The sequence below is a fragment of the Schistocerca serialis genome, chromosome 7 (genome assembly GCF_023864345.2).
Source record: "Schistocerca serialis cubense isolate TAMUIC-IGC-003099 chromosome 7, iqSchSeri2.2, whole genome shotgun sequence".
NCBI classification, from domain to species: Eukaryota; Metazoa; Arthropoda; class Insecta; order Orthoptera; family Acrididae; genus Schistocerca; species Schistocerca serialis.
Window position 1 is genome coordinate 369556422 of NC_064644.1, and position 18301 is coordinate 369574722.

The following is an 18301-nucleotide window of genomic DNA, read 5'->3' on the forward strand; positions in this document are numbered from 1 at the left end:
GTATCAAGAATACCACCTCTTGTAGTTTCGAAATGGGGGCCAGTGCAGTCACTGGTATTCGTAGCCTTCTTTTTGACAACGCGATCCCTTCGACTGTCAGAGAAATGCTTATGCAACAGTCTAACAGTCTGCGAGGGAAGTTCGAAGGAATCGTGTTATCAAAAAGAAGTCTACAGATACTAATGTCTGTCGCTGGCCTCTATTTGTTTTGTACAAGAGGTGAGATTCTTCCTACATGTCGGTCAGGGAGTCTGAAGATGCCGCAGCGTAACGCTGAAATTGTTGTGGTCTTCAGTCCAAAGACTGGTTTGATGCAGCTCCCCATGCTACTCTATCCTGTGCAGGCTTCTTTATCTCCCAGTACCTACTGCAACCTACATCCTTCTGAATCTGCTTAGTGTATTCATCTCTTGGTCTCCTTCTATGATTTTTACCCTCCACGCTGCCCCCCCCCCCCCAATACTAAATTGGTGATCCCTTGATGCTTCAGAACATGTCCTGCCAACCAATCCCCTCTTCTAGTCAAGTTGTGCCACAAATTTCTCTTCTCCCCGATTCTGTTCAATACCTCCTCATTAGTTATGTAACCTACCCATCTAATCTTCAGCATTCTTCTGTAGCACCACATTTCGAAAGCTTCTATTCTCTTCTCGTCCAAACTATTTATCGTCCATGTTTCACTTGCATACATGGCTACACTACGTACAAATACTTTCAGAAACGACTTCCTGACACTTAAATCTTTTACTCGATGTTAACACATTTCTCTTCTTCAGAAACGCTTCCCTTGCCATTGCCAGTGTACATTTTATATCCCCTATACTTCGACCATCATCAGCTATTTTGCTCCCCAAATAGCAAAACTCCTTTACTACTTTAAGTGTCTCATTTCCTAATCTAGTTCCCTCAGCATCACCCGACTTAATTCGAAACTTCTATCAAAAATAAAATAAAATTGGAAATTGAGACGAATGAAGGTCTTTTGATTTGACATTTTATAAGGGTGACTGCACTCTTGTGACTTGTTTGATGCAGCCTGCTACGAATTCCTTTGTTGTACCAACCTCTTCATTTCAGAGTACACTTACACCGAGCGTCATCGATTATTTCTTGTATATTTTCCAATCTCCGTCTTCCCCTACAATTCTTACCCTCTACACCTCGCTCTGGAGCCATGAAAGTTACTCTCACATGTGTTAATACACGTCCTATCATGCTGTCCCTGCTCCTTGGCAGATTTATCCATACGTTCCTTTCTTCAGCGCTTGTGTGGAGAATCTCCGTATTCCTTACGTTATCAGTCCACCTAATTTTCAACAGTCTTCTGTAGCACCAAGTCTTAAACGATTCCATTCTCTTCCATTTTCCTACAGTCTATAATTCACCATCGTACAATACTGTGGTCGAAATGTACATTCTCGGAAATTTCTTCCGAAAATTAAGGTGTATGTTTGGTTCTCGCAGACGTCTTCTGGCCAGGAACGAACTCTTTACCTCTGCCAGTCCGCATTTTATGTTCTTCTTGCTTTGTCCACCATGGGTTATTTTGTGTTGTTTGAGACTTCCCTGGCGTAATAACTTCGAGGAAAAATCTCATCAGTCAGCGGTATTGAAACCTAAATGTTTCGGGTGGTTTGTGGACGACACTTTTGTAGTTTGGCCACATGGAGCAGCAACGCATCATGCATTTTTGGAACACCTTAACTCCCTTCACCAGAGCATCTGCTTCACCATAGAAGTGGAGAAAAATGGAGACCTCCCTTTCTTAGATGTCTTGGTCCGCAGAAAATAAGACGTTCCCTTGGCTAAAAGTTTGTTTTGTAAACCGAGTCACACCGACCTATATCTACGAGGTACGAGCTGCTAACACCCATCTCAACGCAGTCGCTATTACGGACTATCGTTCATAGGACTAGAATTACCTCAGATGCAGGGATCTTATCAGCGGAGCTTAGCCATCCTCGGTCTATGCTTATACAAAATCGGTACTCTGATAAACAGATCAGTAATGCATTTCAACCTGCTCGCACTAAAGCTCACGAAGAAACGGAGAACACCACGAGGATGATTTTTCTACTCTATGTTGGCGGCGTGTCCTTTAAGATTGGAAGGCTGTTCAAGAAACATGCGTCCTCCAGCGCAATAGCAAATTATGCTAGGTTAAATTAAGGACTACCTGGTCTAAGGAGACCAGGGATGCATCAAATCCCGTACCAGCATGGAAAATGATACATTTGCCAGACGTGTAGCACTGCTGAGGATAGATAGGTTGAACATAGACGTCAGACCAGATTGCGTCAACCAGAAAAGTCTGCTGTGGCTTAATACCATCTTGAACGTGACACACCATGAGTTACTGAGAGACAAAGATCCTTTCGTCCGCTTTCACGTACTGGGAAAAATGGTTCAAATGGCTCTGAGCACTATGGGACTTAACATCTGAGGTCGTCTGTCCCCTAGAACTTAGGACTACTTAAACCGAACTAACCTAAGGACATTACACACATCCATGCCCGAGGCAGGATTCGAACCTGCGACCGTAGCGGTCACGCGGTTCCAGACTGTAGCGCCTAGAACAGCTCGGCCACCCGGCCGGCTCTACAGTTTTATTGCATTCGCTAGGAGCGTGGGTAATACAGGCAGAACCATATTTATGCTGTGTGTACCTAATGTGTTATCGGTATCCTGCAATCTTACGCACAGAATTTCGTCTAGATCATAATTTCTTTTATTATTTGGTTTTAATTAAGATGCTTGTCAGCAATACGTACCATAAGCTCAAAGGAACACATGTAAGGACATAAAGTAAAATAACACAATGTACAAGACTGGTTCCCACATGTCATCGTAATGAAAATCATAAAAATAATGAAACAATGAATATCATCATGACTAACCAGAGAGTCATTAGATAAGTCATACTCTTCTCTATTTCTTTCAGAGGAAACTTTATGGCGCATCCTTAGCTGACACTATTTCAGCAAATAACTCATCCAGAGTTACAATATATTACTCTTTCTATTTAATTACGAATAGTATCTAGGAGGAAGTCTCATTTTCGATCTATGACGCTCGTGAAAACGAGACAGAAGTTGTCTTCTTATTAATTTGCATATAAAGGAGTCATATGTAATAATTCCAACTCCAAAGTCGGCAGGTGCTGACAGCTGAGAATACTACAGAACCAGCAGTGCATAAGTCATACTTGTAAAATAACGACACGAATAATTTACAAAAGAATGAAAAACTGAAAGAAGCCGATCATGAGTCAGATTACTTAGGGTTCAAGAGAAATGTAGGAACGCCAAGGCAATACTGATACAAGAAGATAAATTGAAAAAAGGAGCGCATGCGTTTACAACATTTAAAGATTTAGAGAAATCTTTCGGCAATTTTAACGGGAATACAGTCTTTAGAATTCTGAAGGTAGCAGGGATAAAATACAGAAACCAAATGGTAGTTATCAGAGTCGAAGGACATGAAAGGGAAGCAGAAACAACGGAGTTTCTGCTATGGCTTATGTTATTCAATCTGTACGAAAACAAGTTTTAAAGGAAACCGAAGACAAATTTAGAATGACAATTGAATTTTAGGGAGAGGAGATAAAAACTTTCAAGTGTGCTAATAACACTGTAATTCTGTCACAGACAGCAAAGGACTTGGTACAGCAGTTGAACGGAAAGGATAGGGTTGTTGAAAAGATATTAAAAGATGAATGACAACAAGATTATAAAAAGGGTAACGGAATGTAGTAAAAAGAAATCCAGTGATGATCAGTCAATTAGATTAGTAAATGAGACAGTAATTACAGTAATGAGTTTTGCTCTTTGAGTTACAGAACAACTGATAATAGCGAAAGTAGACAGGATGTAAACACAGACTATCAGTAGCAACACAAAGATTCCAAGAAAAAAATTGCTCTGAATACAAATTTAAATGTTAGAAATTCTTTCCAGAAGGCATTTATTTGGATTGTAATGCTCTCAGAAAGTTAAACTTGGATGATAAACAGTTCAGACAAGAAGAGACTAAATTTTTTTGAAATGTAGTGCTACAGAAGAATATTGAAGATTTTATGGCCAGACAGAATAATTGCTGATGTGGTACTGGTCTTAAATGGAGAAAAAAGAGATCTGTGGCACAATTTGACTAAAATAACGGATCAGTTGATAGGACACATTCCGCGGCGACAAATCAGTCTTCGGACTGAAAATTACAACACCAGCAGTCACATTATACAGTCAATACCAACATGTGATATCGCAAAGATTTGTTCTAAAGCATTCTACTAGAAGTCTGTCTACTATCGTTCCATTTAAGTAAATTCATTCAGAACTAATTCTCAATAAGTGGTCCTAAGACTGTCATTATTATGATTAATACATTATTGATTTAACGTCTTATTTCGTGGTGGATGGATAACCGTTGTTTCGGATTAAGTGCTTCAAACTAAGGTATTAAGTAGAATGAGATTTTCCCTTTGCAGCGGAGTGTGCGCTGATATGAAACTTCGTGGCAGATTAAAATTGTGTGCCAAACCGAGACTCGAACTCGGGACCATTGCCTTTCGCGGGCAAGCTATGTCTTCTCAATATCCTTTCTTCCAGGAGTGCTAGTTCTGCACGGTTCGCAGAAGAGCTTCTTTGAAGTTTGGAAGGTAGGAGACGAGGTACTGGCAGAATTCAAGCTGTGGGTCGTGCTTGGGTAGCTCAGTTGGTAGAGCACTCGCCCGCGAAAGGAAATGGTCCCGAGTTCGAGTCTCGGTCCGGCAAACAGTTTTAATTTGCCAGGAAGTTTCAAGGTATTAAGCTTACAAGTGTAAGTCTAGCTTCTGTTCAAAATTGATTATTCATGCCACCATGTACTTTAATTATATCCAGCAGATAAGTGATGTCATGCCTACTTACTAGGGACTCAAACATTAGAACAATTCTCTAGGACTAGTCGCACTACTGTCGGGGATGTGATTCTGTTTTGTAGCACATTGCATTTCATCAGAACGCTTCCAACAAATCTATGTCTTCCATTTGCCTTCTCTAATACTGATTTCTTTTAATTGTCCGATTTCATATCGTTTCTTAGTGTTACCAACAGATTCTTATACGAAGTGACAGGCTTGAAATGTTCACCACTGATCTTGTAATCAGATACCGTAGAGTACTTTCCATTTGTTACAGGCATTATCTTGCATTTATCCGAGTCTGACATTGCAAACGTCTCCTAGTACTTACATAATTATGGAAATATAATCCCTACATTGTTAGAATGATATCTTCATCAAAAATATTATTATCGTAAACTACACACAGGTATATCGCAAAGCTTGGTTCGCTGTAATGCTGCTGCTTACTACGAAGTGTGGCGAACGCTTTTCTGACTTACAATCTCAGATTATTTCCTGATTATCATAGATCAGGACTTTATGACGTCCCTGTTCGTCGATTCCTGAATGGTTTAAAAAAAGCGCAACATCGCTTGTTCGACCCTGAGGCAAACAGTGTTTTAATGGTTGCCGTTCAGTCGGCACTTCTGCACTTTCCGTTTATTTTTCAGTTATTCTGAGGAGCCCCCTACCCTCAACTGTAGCTGTGTGTGGGCGTTCGCAGAACGTCGGCTAATTATCGCACCGCTCGTTACTTCCGCTAATCCTGACGCCGTAGCTCGGATTTCAACCTTTAGAATCCCAAACTGCGTGAACTTCCAGTATAAAAAGTGCGTTAGCAGAAATCGTTTTCTCGTTTAGCCGTGAGGGAACCAAAAACAAGCAGGAAACGAAGCGTATTTTAAACTTTGCCCGAACAGCACTAGAATTGGTTCAAACAGCAGAATCGGTTGGGCGAATGCGAAGATGTAAGTATCAAATGGTACTGTGAGCACAATCGGCTGAAGGTAAAATATTAACAAAAACTCTAGATTAAACACTGGAAGACATATGATTCACACTTTCATAATCTACCAGAGGTTTTGAAATTCTGCGCTAAGCATTTTTGTAACGATTTGTATATTACCAGTTACATTTTTCACTTGCACAGCATTCCTAGAGAATGCCAGTTTTCTCGTTACTATCCACAATAGTCACTTTCCTCTTTCACAAGTGCACAACATTAATATTCCAGTTCACTTAGGTGGCGCAGTGGTTAGACACTGGACTCGCATTCGGAAGGACGACGGTTCAATCCCGCGTCCGGCCATCCTGATTTAGGTTTTCCGTGATTTCCCTAAATCACTCCAGGCAAATGCCGGGATGGTTCCTCTGAAAGGGCACGGCCGACTTCCTTCCCCATCCTTCCCTAATCCGATGAGACCGATGACCACGCTGTCTAGTCTCCTTCCCCAAACCAACCAACCAACCAACCAGTTCACTTAACATCCTCTGCACTAACCCACACTCCAGTGATTTTATTATTAACGTGCAAACAAATTTATTCTAGTTTCAGTTTTAATTTTTCTTGTCGACTATTTCCATGATATCATTTCTAAACTGGTCGAATACTGTCACGACTATGTTAAAAGACCCAGACTCGTAAATCCCTTATCATAATAGTAGACATCCAACAACAACGAATTAATTTTTGGCCATTTATTCAGGCGTTACGTTTATTCGAGCTATCAGTTTACATCTGTTCTTTAGAAACTGAAGAAAGGTGGCGCACATACACACACACACACACACACACACACACACACACACACACACGCACACGCACATGCACATCTTCTGTAAATTTGACAATATTAATACGTTTAGAATTTTGCAATGTTTCTCAGCTTAATGAAACAGTATAATCTAACAACGAACCACTGGCCTCACTGTAATGGTGCGTCTTGCGTGCTTCGACACAGACAAACGGACTATTAGATCACTTAGTCTTGAGAAGAGAGATATGTAGACGGTGGTTAACTGTAATTAAAATTAGCGAAGTGAGGTGGCAGGAAGATCAGCATTTCTGGTCAAGTGAATACAGGGTCATCAACACAAACTACAAAACTGACAATTCCCTGTTTAATTCTATTTCAAAATTTCTCCTTGCTTTCCTCCACAGTGTGCTCATGTACAGATTGCATAACATCGAGGATATGTCACAAAGCTGTCTCACTCCTTCCTCAAACACTGCTTCACTTTCACGCCCTTCGACCCTTATAGTTGCCGTCTGTTTTCTATACAAGTCGTAAATAACTTTTCGTTCCCTGTATTTTTACCCCTGTAACCTTCAGAAATATAAATAGCGCATTCCCGTCAACACTGTCAAAGCTCTTTTCCAAATCTAAAAATACTATAAACATAGGTTCGCGTTTCCTTTCCTGTTTTACAATAGCTGTCTTAAAAACTTCCGTTGCAAAATTCTACAACATCGTTAGTTAAGAAACAATACTCATGACAAGTACATAAATATAAACTTCTGAAAAGGGGATGATAGGCATCTTGAAATTCGCCGGCCGCCGTGGAAGAGCGGTTCTAGGCGCTTCAGTCCGGAACCACACTGCTGCTACGGGCGCAGGTTCGAATCTTGCCTCGGGCATGGACGTGTGTGATGTCCTTAGGTTAGTTAGGTTTAAGCAGTTCTAAGTCTAGGGGACTGATAACCTCGGATGTTGAGTCCCATAGTGCTCAGAGCCATTTGTACCATTTTTTTTTTAAATTTTATAATGAGAAAACAAAAGCCTATAAGAGTAACGGGTTCCAGCTAGTAGTGTGTAAATTACTCCCAATTTCAATGGTTGCAGTGTTCTAATATATGGATAACGAATAATAATTATTTGTTAATGTTAATGCGAGAAAGAAAAGAAAAACAAAATACGGCAATGACATAGGCAACTCCAATCGTCAAGCGGTTAGTATCTTCGCTATTTTTGGCCACAGGCAGGGCATTCGGTTGTTTGAACTTTAGTGTGGTAATGTCCACAGATACCAGTAGCGAGCACTTTTTAAATATTTGCCGAAAAATAGTGTTCACGGCTGATTACGGAAATATGAGAAAATGCATTCCGGATGGGGTCCAATGCAAGTGCCTCGCTCCTCCCCCACACTCTTTCGTGGACCAGATTGAAACCAGTGTCGGCCCGGGTCCGACCCGCCGGAGCCAGCTGCCCGCGTGCCCTATAGATCATGCGCGGGCAGAGTCTTACGCCTCTACAGCTGCACCTTCGTTAGCCTAAAGACGTTTCCCAGATACAAACGTCTTTAAATGTTGGAACAGATGAAATTCAGAGAAGCACAAAATACGTGGCCAGAGTGTATGCTGCAACAGTTCTTACTCTAAATACCCACCATGCCACTGTCAAAGTATCTTTGTTTGCAGATGTTCTCTGCCTGATGAACAATCCAGGCTTATCCTGTGACAGCTGCGGCCAATTACGACAACAGTCACATGAAGACGGTGTGCAGCAAACGTCAAATCAGCATATTCAAATCATCCACAACCGCACAACGTAGATGGCAGTGACACTGTCTACATTCTGAATAGAACGAAAAATTATGCAGCGTGATTCTCATTCAGAAATAGCATGAGAACGTTGGTTGTTGAGTGAAGACCGTGTTATGCCTTGCGTAAGAAGGATAAACACCTGCTAGCGCGTGAAAGCGTTCGACTTCGACAGCATTGTAGTCTGTCAAGCCCGCGGTCTATCGTTGCACTACATTGCGTTAGTAGGCATCCTACGACTGTCATGCGAATATGGAATTTATGAGTTGAGGAGGGCCATACTCAACGCCATGCACATTCTCAGTGGCTCGCACGACTAGCGCCCGAGAGGACAGACATAATGTTCACTCGGCCGTGCAGAATCTTACAGCCACGTCATGTACTTTACATCAGGAAATGGGCGTCTTCTCAGCAACACGAGAACCCACACGTCCAGTACAACGATGTCTGGAGCACCACGGACTGCCAGCTCGGAGACCATTGTTGTGGCTTCCAACGATACGGCAGCAGGGAGAGCCGCGCCAATCACACTGAGCACAGGAGCCGCACCACAGCATATCATCAGGCGTGTCATGGTTCTGTGTACAGTACAACGCTGGTCGTATCAGCGTGAGGCAGCTCCGAGGACACCGGATTTCACCGTATTGCGTTCATCATCGTCATAAGGGTAGGATGGCACTGGTTGTCGTCGGGTGTATGACACGGTCACCATTGGCTCGCTAATTTGACCAGCGGCTGATGAGTTAAATCCAGTGTACTTTCGGATTCTTTCAATTTTCCCTTCTGCAAGTAATAACGGAGGTTCACTTGTGGTCTAAGTGTAGCGTGTTTGACTAATAATCAAAATGTCCTGCGACCTGGGTTCTAAAGACGACACTGCTTAAGTTTTGAATAAAAATCATCAGTGATGGCAGCCGAAGACTTCCGGCGTAAGAAGCCATACTCGTTCTGCCAAAGGCCTTGTCAAAGAGGGCGGAGAAATGGATAGAGGCCTGTCGCTGTCTTCCCCTTGGCGTGAGAAACTGCCCTTACAAGGCTACACAATCATGATCAAAGACACGTAAGAGGCACTGGAAACCACTGCATTATAGACACATGTGTCTCCACAGGACATACGACCAGTAATTGAAAATGTGTCATGAAGAACCCTGCATTGACAAAAAGATTCCCCACTAGTCTCCCATTCTGATCTCCAGGAGGGGACTGCCAATTGGGAGGCGACATGAGAAGAAGATGGAAGAACCAACGACGGAATAACATTCTACGAATCGGAGCATAAATGTCAGAAGTTTGAACGTAGCAGTTAGTAACTGTGAAAAGAAAAACGCAAAGTCTTAATTTAAATGTAGTGTCAAATGGAAAGAAGATAAGAATTCCTGGTCAGACAAATGTGGGGTAATATCAACAGCTGCAGGAAATTGTATAACACTAGTAGGATTCGTTATGAACAAGAAAGTAGGTTACAAAGTGAGTTACTGTGAACAGTTGGGTGATAAAGTTATTCTCATCAGAATCGACAGCAAACCAACACCGACAACAATAGTTACGGTATCCGTGCCGAGGTCGTAAGCAGAGGATGAAGATACAGAGAAATCATATGAGGATATTTAATGGATAATTCAGTACTCAAAGGGGAATTAAATCTAATAGTTATGGGCGATTGGAAAGCGGTTATATGGGGTAATATCAACAGCTGCAGGAAATTGAATAACACTGGTAGGATTCGTTATGAACAATAAAGTAGGGTACAAAGTGAGTTACTGTGAACAGTTGGGTGATGAAGTTATTCTCATCAGAATCGACAGCAAACCAACACCGACAACAATAGTTACGGTATCCGTGCCGAGGTCGCAAGCAGAGGATGAAGATACAGAGAAATCATATGAGGATATTCAAAGGGGAATTAAATCTAATAGTTATGGGCGATTGGAAAGCGGTTGTAGGAGCAGGACTAGAACAAAGGGTTACGGAAGAATATAATCTTTGCAGTAGGAATGAGAAAGGGGAAAGGACTAATTGAGTTCTGCAATGGTAATAGCGAATTCACTGTTCAAAAATCACAATAGGAGGAGGTATACACGAAAAAGATCTGGGGAAACTGGAAGGTTCCAGCTAGATTATATCATGGTCAGACAGAAATTCCTATATCAGATATTGAATTGCAAGGCGTATTCAGCCACAGACATAGAATCAGATCATAACAATGATGAAGAGAACACTGAAGTTTAAGAGAATCGTCAGTAGGACAATGTGGAAGAAAGTGAGATACTGAAGTACTGAAGAATGACTAGTTTGCTAACGATGCGATAAGGAACACCACAGCTGGTAGTTCAGCTGAAAAGCAATAGACATCTCTAAAAAGTGCAATCACAGATGCTGGATTGACAAACATAGGAAGGTAACTGCGAAGAGACACTGAGTGACAAAAGGAGTATTTCAACTGATCGACGGAAGAAGGAAGTACAAAAATTTCAGGGAATTTCAGGAATATATAAATGTAAATCACTTAGGAACTAAATAAATAGCAAGTACAGGGCAGCTAAGGTGAAATTGCGGCATAAAAATGTGAAGAAATCGAAAAATGTTACTGTCGAATGGACTGACCGCCTATAGAACAGTCAAAAGAACCTTCGGGCAAATTAAAAGCGAGGGCGGTAACATTAAGAGTTCAATATGATTCCACAGTCAAATGTAGAGACGAGAGCGGATAGATGGGAAGAGTACACTGTGGGACGACTTGTCTGATGATGTGATAGAAGGAGAAATTGAGGTCGATATGGAAAAGATAGGAGATTCAGTATGAGAGTCAGAATTTAAAAGACCTCTGGAAGACTTGAGATAAACTGAGGCAGAAGCGATAGATAATATTCCGTCAGAACGACTCAAGTCATTGAGGGAAACCAAACGACTACTTAAGTTGATGTGTAGAGTCTATGAGACCAATGACGTACCATCAGTCTTTCGGAAAAATATCATCCTCACAATTCACGAGATAGAGAGGGCAGATAAGTGCGAAAAGTACAGTGTAGTCAGCATAATAGCCCATGAAAACAAGCTGCTGAAAATAATAATACAGAAGAAAGGAAACGAAAATTGAGGATCTGTTAGATGAGGTTCACGTTGGCTTTAGGAAAGGGAAAGGCACCAGAGAGGTAATTCTGACTTTGCGCTTAACAATGGAAGCAAGGCTGACGAAAATTCAAGACAGGCTCGCAGGATTTTTCTACCTAGAAAAAGCGTTCGACAATGTAAATACGGTGTAAGACGTACGAAATTCTGAGAAAAATGGAGATAAGTTACAGGGAAAGATGGTTATATGCAATATGAACAAGAACCAAAAGGGAAAAATAACATTGGAAGACCAAGATCGAAGCTCTCTGACTAAAAAGCGTGTAAGACATGGATGCAGTCTTTCGCCACTACTGTTCAATCTAAACATCAAAGAAGCAATGACGGAAGCCAAAGAAACGTTCAAGAGTTGGATTACAAATCAGGTCAACGATAAGATTTGCTGCTGACATTGCTGTCCTCAGTGAAAGTGAAGCAGAATTACAGAATCTTTTGCGTGGCATGAGCTGACTAATGGGTACAGAAAATGAATTGTGTAAACACGAAGTGAGACGTGATGAGATGTTGGATAGCCCCTGCAATACGGAAAGATACTGCACGAGACGCAGCTTCGCCGAGAGAGGTTGCAATTAACACTAAGAATGGAACGATAGCAAGTTAAACGCCGAAATATAAAACTATCAGTCCTGAATGAGTATTGATTTTTCTTCACTTTTATTTACAGAAGTATTTATGTATGTGATCCGTCCATACATCAGTGTATTAAAAAATATGTATGTGTGTACATATGTTCCACAACTCCTCATAAACCACTCGACCCATATCAACCAAACTTGGCACACGTATCATTTACTGTCTGAAAAAAAATTCTATCTGGGTAAGAATCAATTACTATCAAAGGTATGGGGGCCAAAATCGTTGTAGCCTACGACCCGCGAATACTCACACTTCTCCAATATTGGAGAATGAGAGCACTTAATGACCTGCAACAAATTTCACGCATAATTTCAAACCTCTACGGAACTTTTTCTTGCTGACAACCTCACAAAATGATGAAAAAAGTGTATCGCTTACTACATTTTCGCTGTTCAAGCAGTAAAGCCGGCCATATGAAGCACGACATTTTAATTTATTATAAATCTACTATTAATTGTATTCGTGACAGCTTTTGCGGACAGTAGTCGCATACACCACTGAATGTACCAGCAAAATTATATCATCGTACGATACATAGTTCAGGTGATACGACTTTATAAACACCAAGATGAGTGAAAAAATGCCGCAACATGCCAGACGTTTCAATTTATTACTTCTTTACTACTACTTCTACTCACAACACGTTTCGTAGGCAGTATCTCCATATGTCGCTGAATGTACCTGCAAATAAATATCACTGTACGATGCATAGTTCAGGAGATATGACGCTAAGTACTGAGATGCGAGAGAAATTGCTGCATCACGTGTGGCGTTTTAATTTATTACTTCTTTACTATAGTTTCTATTCATAACACACTTCGCAGACAGTATCCACAAACCTGGGACACATACTACCTACTATTAGAAAAGAAATATTGGGGGGGGGGGGGGGTTAAAATCCACCAGCCACTTCAGCCTCTTACTGGGGTGAGCATGGTAATGTGGTAAAGTGGAGAGGGAATGAGGCCGGGGATGGTGGGGGGGGAGATGGATGGACAGCAAGATGGACACTGATAGGGACACATAGAGAAAGGAAAGAGGAGGAGATGAGCAGGGATACGGGGAAGGAGGAGAAGGCAGAGAGAGAAGGGGGGGGGGGGGAAGAAATGGACGGAGAAAGGGAGCAGGAAGAAATGGACAAACAGGAGAGGGGTGAGATGAATTAAGGGGAGGGGGAAGGGGCGAAGGAGGTGGACATAACAGAACAGAAGGAGAGAAGGGGGAGGAGCAGGTGGCGGAGGTAGACAGAGAGAAGGTGTGGAGAAGATGGACAAGACGGCATGAAGGAAGAGATGGACTGGTTAAAGACTGGAATAACTGTAAATTACCCAGGCAATACGCCTATGACCTGCCGCTAGAATTAAGCTACCTCCAAAGAGTTTTCCGAGAAAATGCCTACCATCAACACCACGAATCACAGGCCATTTCTGGTGAGACTTAGGGAAAAACACTATCAAAGAAGAAAGATTTCCGATTTTGCACTTCCCTGGCACGGTGTCGGGAGAGATTAGTCGCCACGGTTACTCAGCGTGTTCGGTCAGAGGGTTAAATGCCATCTGTGATAAAAAACTGAGTTAATGTATCAACGACGAACTGAAACGGGTGTCTTGCGACGTCCGCGCCGAGCAGATACAACGAACCAAAGCGAACAAAATAAGATTTAAAAAAAAAATGTTCTAGGCGCTTCAGTTCGTAACTGCGCTGCTGCTTCGGTCGCAGGTTCGAATCCTGCCTCCGGCATAGATGTGTGTGATGTCCTTAGGTTAGTTAGGCTTAAGTAGTTCTAAGTCTAGGGGAGTGATGACCTCAGATGTTAAGTCCCATAGTGCTTAGAACCATATGAACCATTTTTTTTATTTTTTTGCAACACCAAAGGTGCCTGCGCCTGCACTATGCGGAAAAATCCGCCGTGGCAGAACACGCTTTAGGAAATCGACAATGAATCAATACGAGAACAAACGGATTTTGGGATAGTGCTATAAAACAAGACATAGATATAAAAAGATCTGAAAATGTCATCAATGCGACGTCGGTTCGAAACTCAACACATCCTGGAATCCGACCGCTGCGAGTTTGAAGGTGAGAGGTATGCGGGACGAAGACATTAACATATTTGGCGAGAAAGCGAGCACCATTCACGTCACAGCTAGCAGCGCGGCTATATAACGACGAGGCCACGGCGACGCGGGAATCTTTTAGCCTCTGACAATGGCCTAGGAGATTCCGGTCGGAAGAACGTGGGATTCTGACCACCTGATGCATCTGCGAATCCAAGAAGATTTTACTAATTCACATCGACAGGAGATGGTGCGTTCATACATAACATTTATGGTGGTGATAAGTTCCTATTGGACCAAACTGCTGAGATCATCGGTCCCTAGGCTTACACAGTACTTAATCTAACTTGAACTAATTTACACTCAGGACAACACACACACACTCATGCCCGAGGGAGGACTCGAACCTCCGACGGGGGGAAGTCGCGTGAACTATGGCAAGACACCCCAGACCGCGCGGCTACCCCGCGCTGCTAACATTTATGTTTTAAATTCATAAACAAATGACTTACCGGACTCTTGACTTTTATATTCGGCTTCTGTCTTCTCTAGTAGCTAGTAATCGATTCCACAAATGAACTCCGACAGGCCCTTCAACTTTTAGTTGATCGGAAATTCGTTATCCTTTACAATAGCTACTATAGTTCAAGCAATAGCATGTGCTGTGTAGAAATTACTGTCACTTTTTTAATGAACTCTGTTTATTGTCGCTTATCAACCTCGAAGGATCTTCGAGATTGCCTTTAATGTTGACATGAAGATTCTAATTCAGGTATACAGTTTCCCAGCTTGAAACATCCCCTTAGAAAAATTTATAAATGACAGGAACACCTGAAGATTTAACTTCAGAGTTACTTAAAACTGAATCTAAATGTCAAAAAGTCTGTAATGACGTAAAAACACAAATTTGTGAGCATTTTCAACCTATTTTTTCGCGGCATGAAAATGCATTACAGAATCACGAAGCTGCCATAAAAGAACTGCAAACTATTGTTCATGAAAATTACAAGACCTTGCCGGCCAAAATTGACTGAGTTGTAGCTACCGATTCGGTTACACGACTTGCAAAAACTCAGGAAAACTTAAAGGACAAAGTAGATACGTTTCAAACACAAATAGACACTCTGCAACTTGGTTCAGAAAAACACACCGAGGAAATCAGTTCACTATCGGAGAAAGTAGCCGAACTTTCGGATACAAAGGTGGATGATGATCTGAATGACACAAGATCGGTAGCCTTCACAGCCACAGAAGAGTGTGAACAGATTAAGAATTTTAAACAAAATCAGAATCAGATCAATACACAGCACAAAAGAGAAATCCGGGAAGTACACGATCAGTTGACACAAGTAATACAGGAATTACATATTTCAGAGGACACTCGCACTCCAATACGGGAAGAGGGACATAGAAATACGGAACAGCCACAAAATAATAACACAGGGCATTTCGGAAATTATGAAAGAAATTGGCAAGGTGCACGGAATTTTGAGATGGAACCGCCGACACGACGTAACAATGACCGATATGCGACTCGCCGACACGATGACTTTGACTATAAGCTGTTCATTACTACATGTAAATTCAAAACATTTAAGAATTCTGGCAACAAAATTCATCCACAAGCGTGGCTTCATCAATTCTCTCATTGTTTTCCTCCCCTACAATAGCGAATATTTCAACAATGTCAACCAGCCACAGACTGCACATAGCACAGCCAGTGATCTTCATACAGAGCGCTACGTGGCGTTACCAACATAAAAACCAAAATAGCCTACTTACAAGCTCCTATGGCAGAACTCATGGCTTTTCTCAATAAATCATCAGTTTCCACATAGCTAGTATGGCAGTTGGACGCAATTGCAAAAAGAAAGCCTGCAGCCAATCGGGACCAACCGATCTCTGTGTCATCCTCTTCCAGTGGCGTCACTCGATACAATATGGAGGGTCGTGGTGTCGGCACACTCCTCTTCTGGACATTGTCAGCTTTCTTCATCCTGCAGTCGCTACTTTTCACTCAACTAACTTCTCAATTGAGCGTCACGAGGTCAATTGAGCGTCAGTCCCCTAGAACTTAGAACTACTTCAACCTAACTAACCTATGGACATCACACACATCCATGCCCGAGGCAGAATTCGGACCTGCGACCGTAGCAGTCGCGCAGTTCCAGACTGAAGCGCCTAGAACCACTCGTCACAGCGGCCGGCATGGCAATATGTATCGGTGTCTGAGGAAGGAAGAGATTCGCGTCGATGCGGTACGATAGCTATTATATGGCCTTCAATATCAGTAAGACTCTCTTGGGGTATCCTTGTGAACTTCGAGCGTAGGTGTGTCCAGTTGTAAATCATGTTCGCGGGTGGCACTGCCGGTGAAAAGGTACTCTGACGCCTCCGAAAATATCAGTCCTTAGAGACCCCCATGAACTGCGTCTTGTGAGGGTTGGACGTGCAGTGTCGGCGCATAGGTGATTGCAAGGGCGGTTGTGGTTCAGTCGGTGTTCGTGTCACCGTTCCATAGTTGTGTGATGCGTTGTTGCTGGCATTCATTACGGACGTGGCATTCTTTCCACAACCAGAACATGTTAGAGGTTGTCCGTCGTAAATTACCACTTCTCGGCAGCCGCCTACAGTGATGTATGGTGAGACCTGCCGCTTGAGATCTATTCGGACTTGTCTCATACAATTAAGTATCGGATACGTCGTAAATTGTGCCCATTTTTCGGCTACATGACTGTGGATTTTTCGATAAGGGCTTAGCGCCGCTATGACTTCCTCTTCATCAAACCTCGAAAGGCCGTTCAAATACACGGACAGTTCGAAGGGCAACTCCCGCCCTGTCCACATCCACAGGCTCGACGTTGCCGTCGGAGTGTCGAAATCTTAGACCATGTCGCGTCCGTTGGATAATATCGTTGCAGGCAGCGTCAGAAGTCATCTTAACGTAAACGAGGCTGCTAATGCTCAGTAGGTGTATGCCGACCAAATCGGCACGGGGGATCTTCACATGTAGGGAGTGCTCGACGGCCAGTGCTGTGGGTCATGGGCATTCATTCGAAAACATAGACTAAGGAGTATTCTTCTTGTAAGACTTGGTGATGACAGTTTGTTCAACTGACAAGCGCAGTGAGGTGGAAGTAAACAAACACTTGGCTGGCGCAGCGGCAGGGACGGCGGGTGCATTCCGCATTGCTGCCCTGCCAAAGGCTGACTGCAGCGCTTCGGCCATCCGTGCACGAATCGCAGCCATACGTCCTCGTCCGTAATCACAGCCTGCACTCGTACGTTACATACTGGTATTGGCGTATAGATACGAAATAGCAGACACTGCTATTTCGTATTCGTGCTAAATAAGGGTATCCTAGTACACACCGCTCTTGAGCCACTGGCTCTCTGCCCCTCAGGTTCGCACTGCAGCTGGGCCGGTCCAGAGCAGCGCGCGCGGCGCAACTGCGCGTGCGCGACCTGCCGCTGGCGGCGTGCAACGACCACACGCCGCTGTCCGAGTCGTACTGGCGGTGTGCGCTGCCGCTGCTCAGCGAGTCGCTGCACCAGCCGGCGGGAACGGCGCGTATGGGCGCCCCCGAGGACCCGGAAGCCGTCGTGGACTGCCGCCTGCGCGTCAGGGGCGTCAGCAGGCTGCGGGTCGCCGACGCCTCCGTCATGCCCACCATCGTCAGCGGGCCGCTCGACGCCACCAGCATCGCCATCGGGACCAAGGCCGCCGACATCCTCGCCGAGGACTGGGAGTAAACGTCCGCCTCCGACCGCAATAAGCTATCCAAGCCACACTGCTTGCTTAGCTTCCTCAGTACTGAGCTGAGATTATATGAATGAAAATTTATATTCGTGGTTAAAGCATTGTTGTGGGACAAAATAAGATAAATGTACGAGGAGCGTTCAGTAAGTAATGCAACACATTTCTTTCTGAAAGCAGATTGGCTTTATACAGGATTCTAATAAATCATATTATTCCTCACTCTTCTACACCATCTTTTTGCATAATCCATAACCTCCATTTAATGCGACAGCCTTACGCCACCTTACTTGGAGAGA

General features: G+C 43.1%; 1 protein-coding gene across 1 annotated transcript in view; it reads left to right on the forward strand.

Annotated features, from left to right (window-relative positions):
• The window catches only part of LOC126413094 (glucose dehydrogenase [FAD, quinone]-like), a 155616-nt gene extending 137618 nt beyond the window's left edge, over window positions 1–17998 (forward strand). Inside the window, exon 7 of the mRNA XM_050082989.1 lies at window positions 17650–17998. Within this exon, the coding sequence (XP_049938946.1) occupies window positions 17650–17998 (349 nt within the window). The remainder of the gene's footprint in view (window positions 1–17649) is intronic.
• Window positions 17999–18301: the final 303 nt, after the last annotated feature.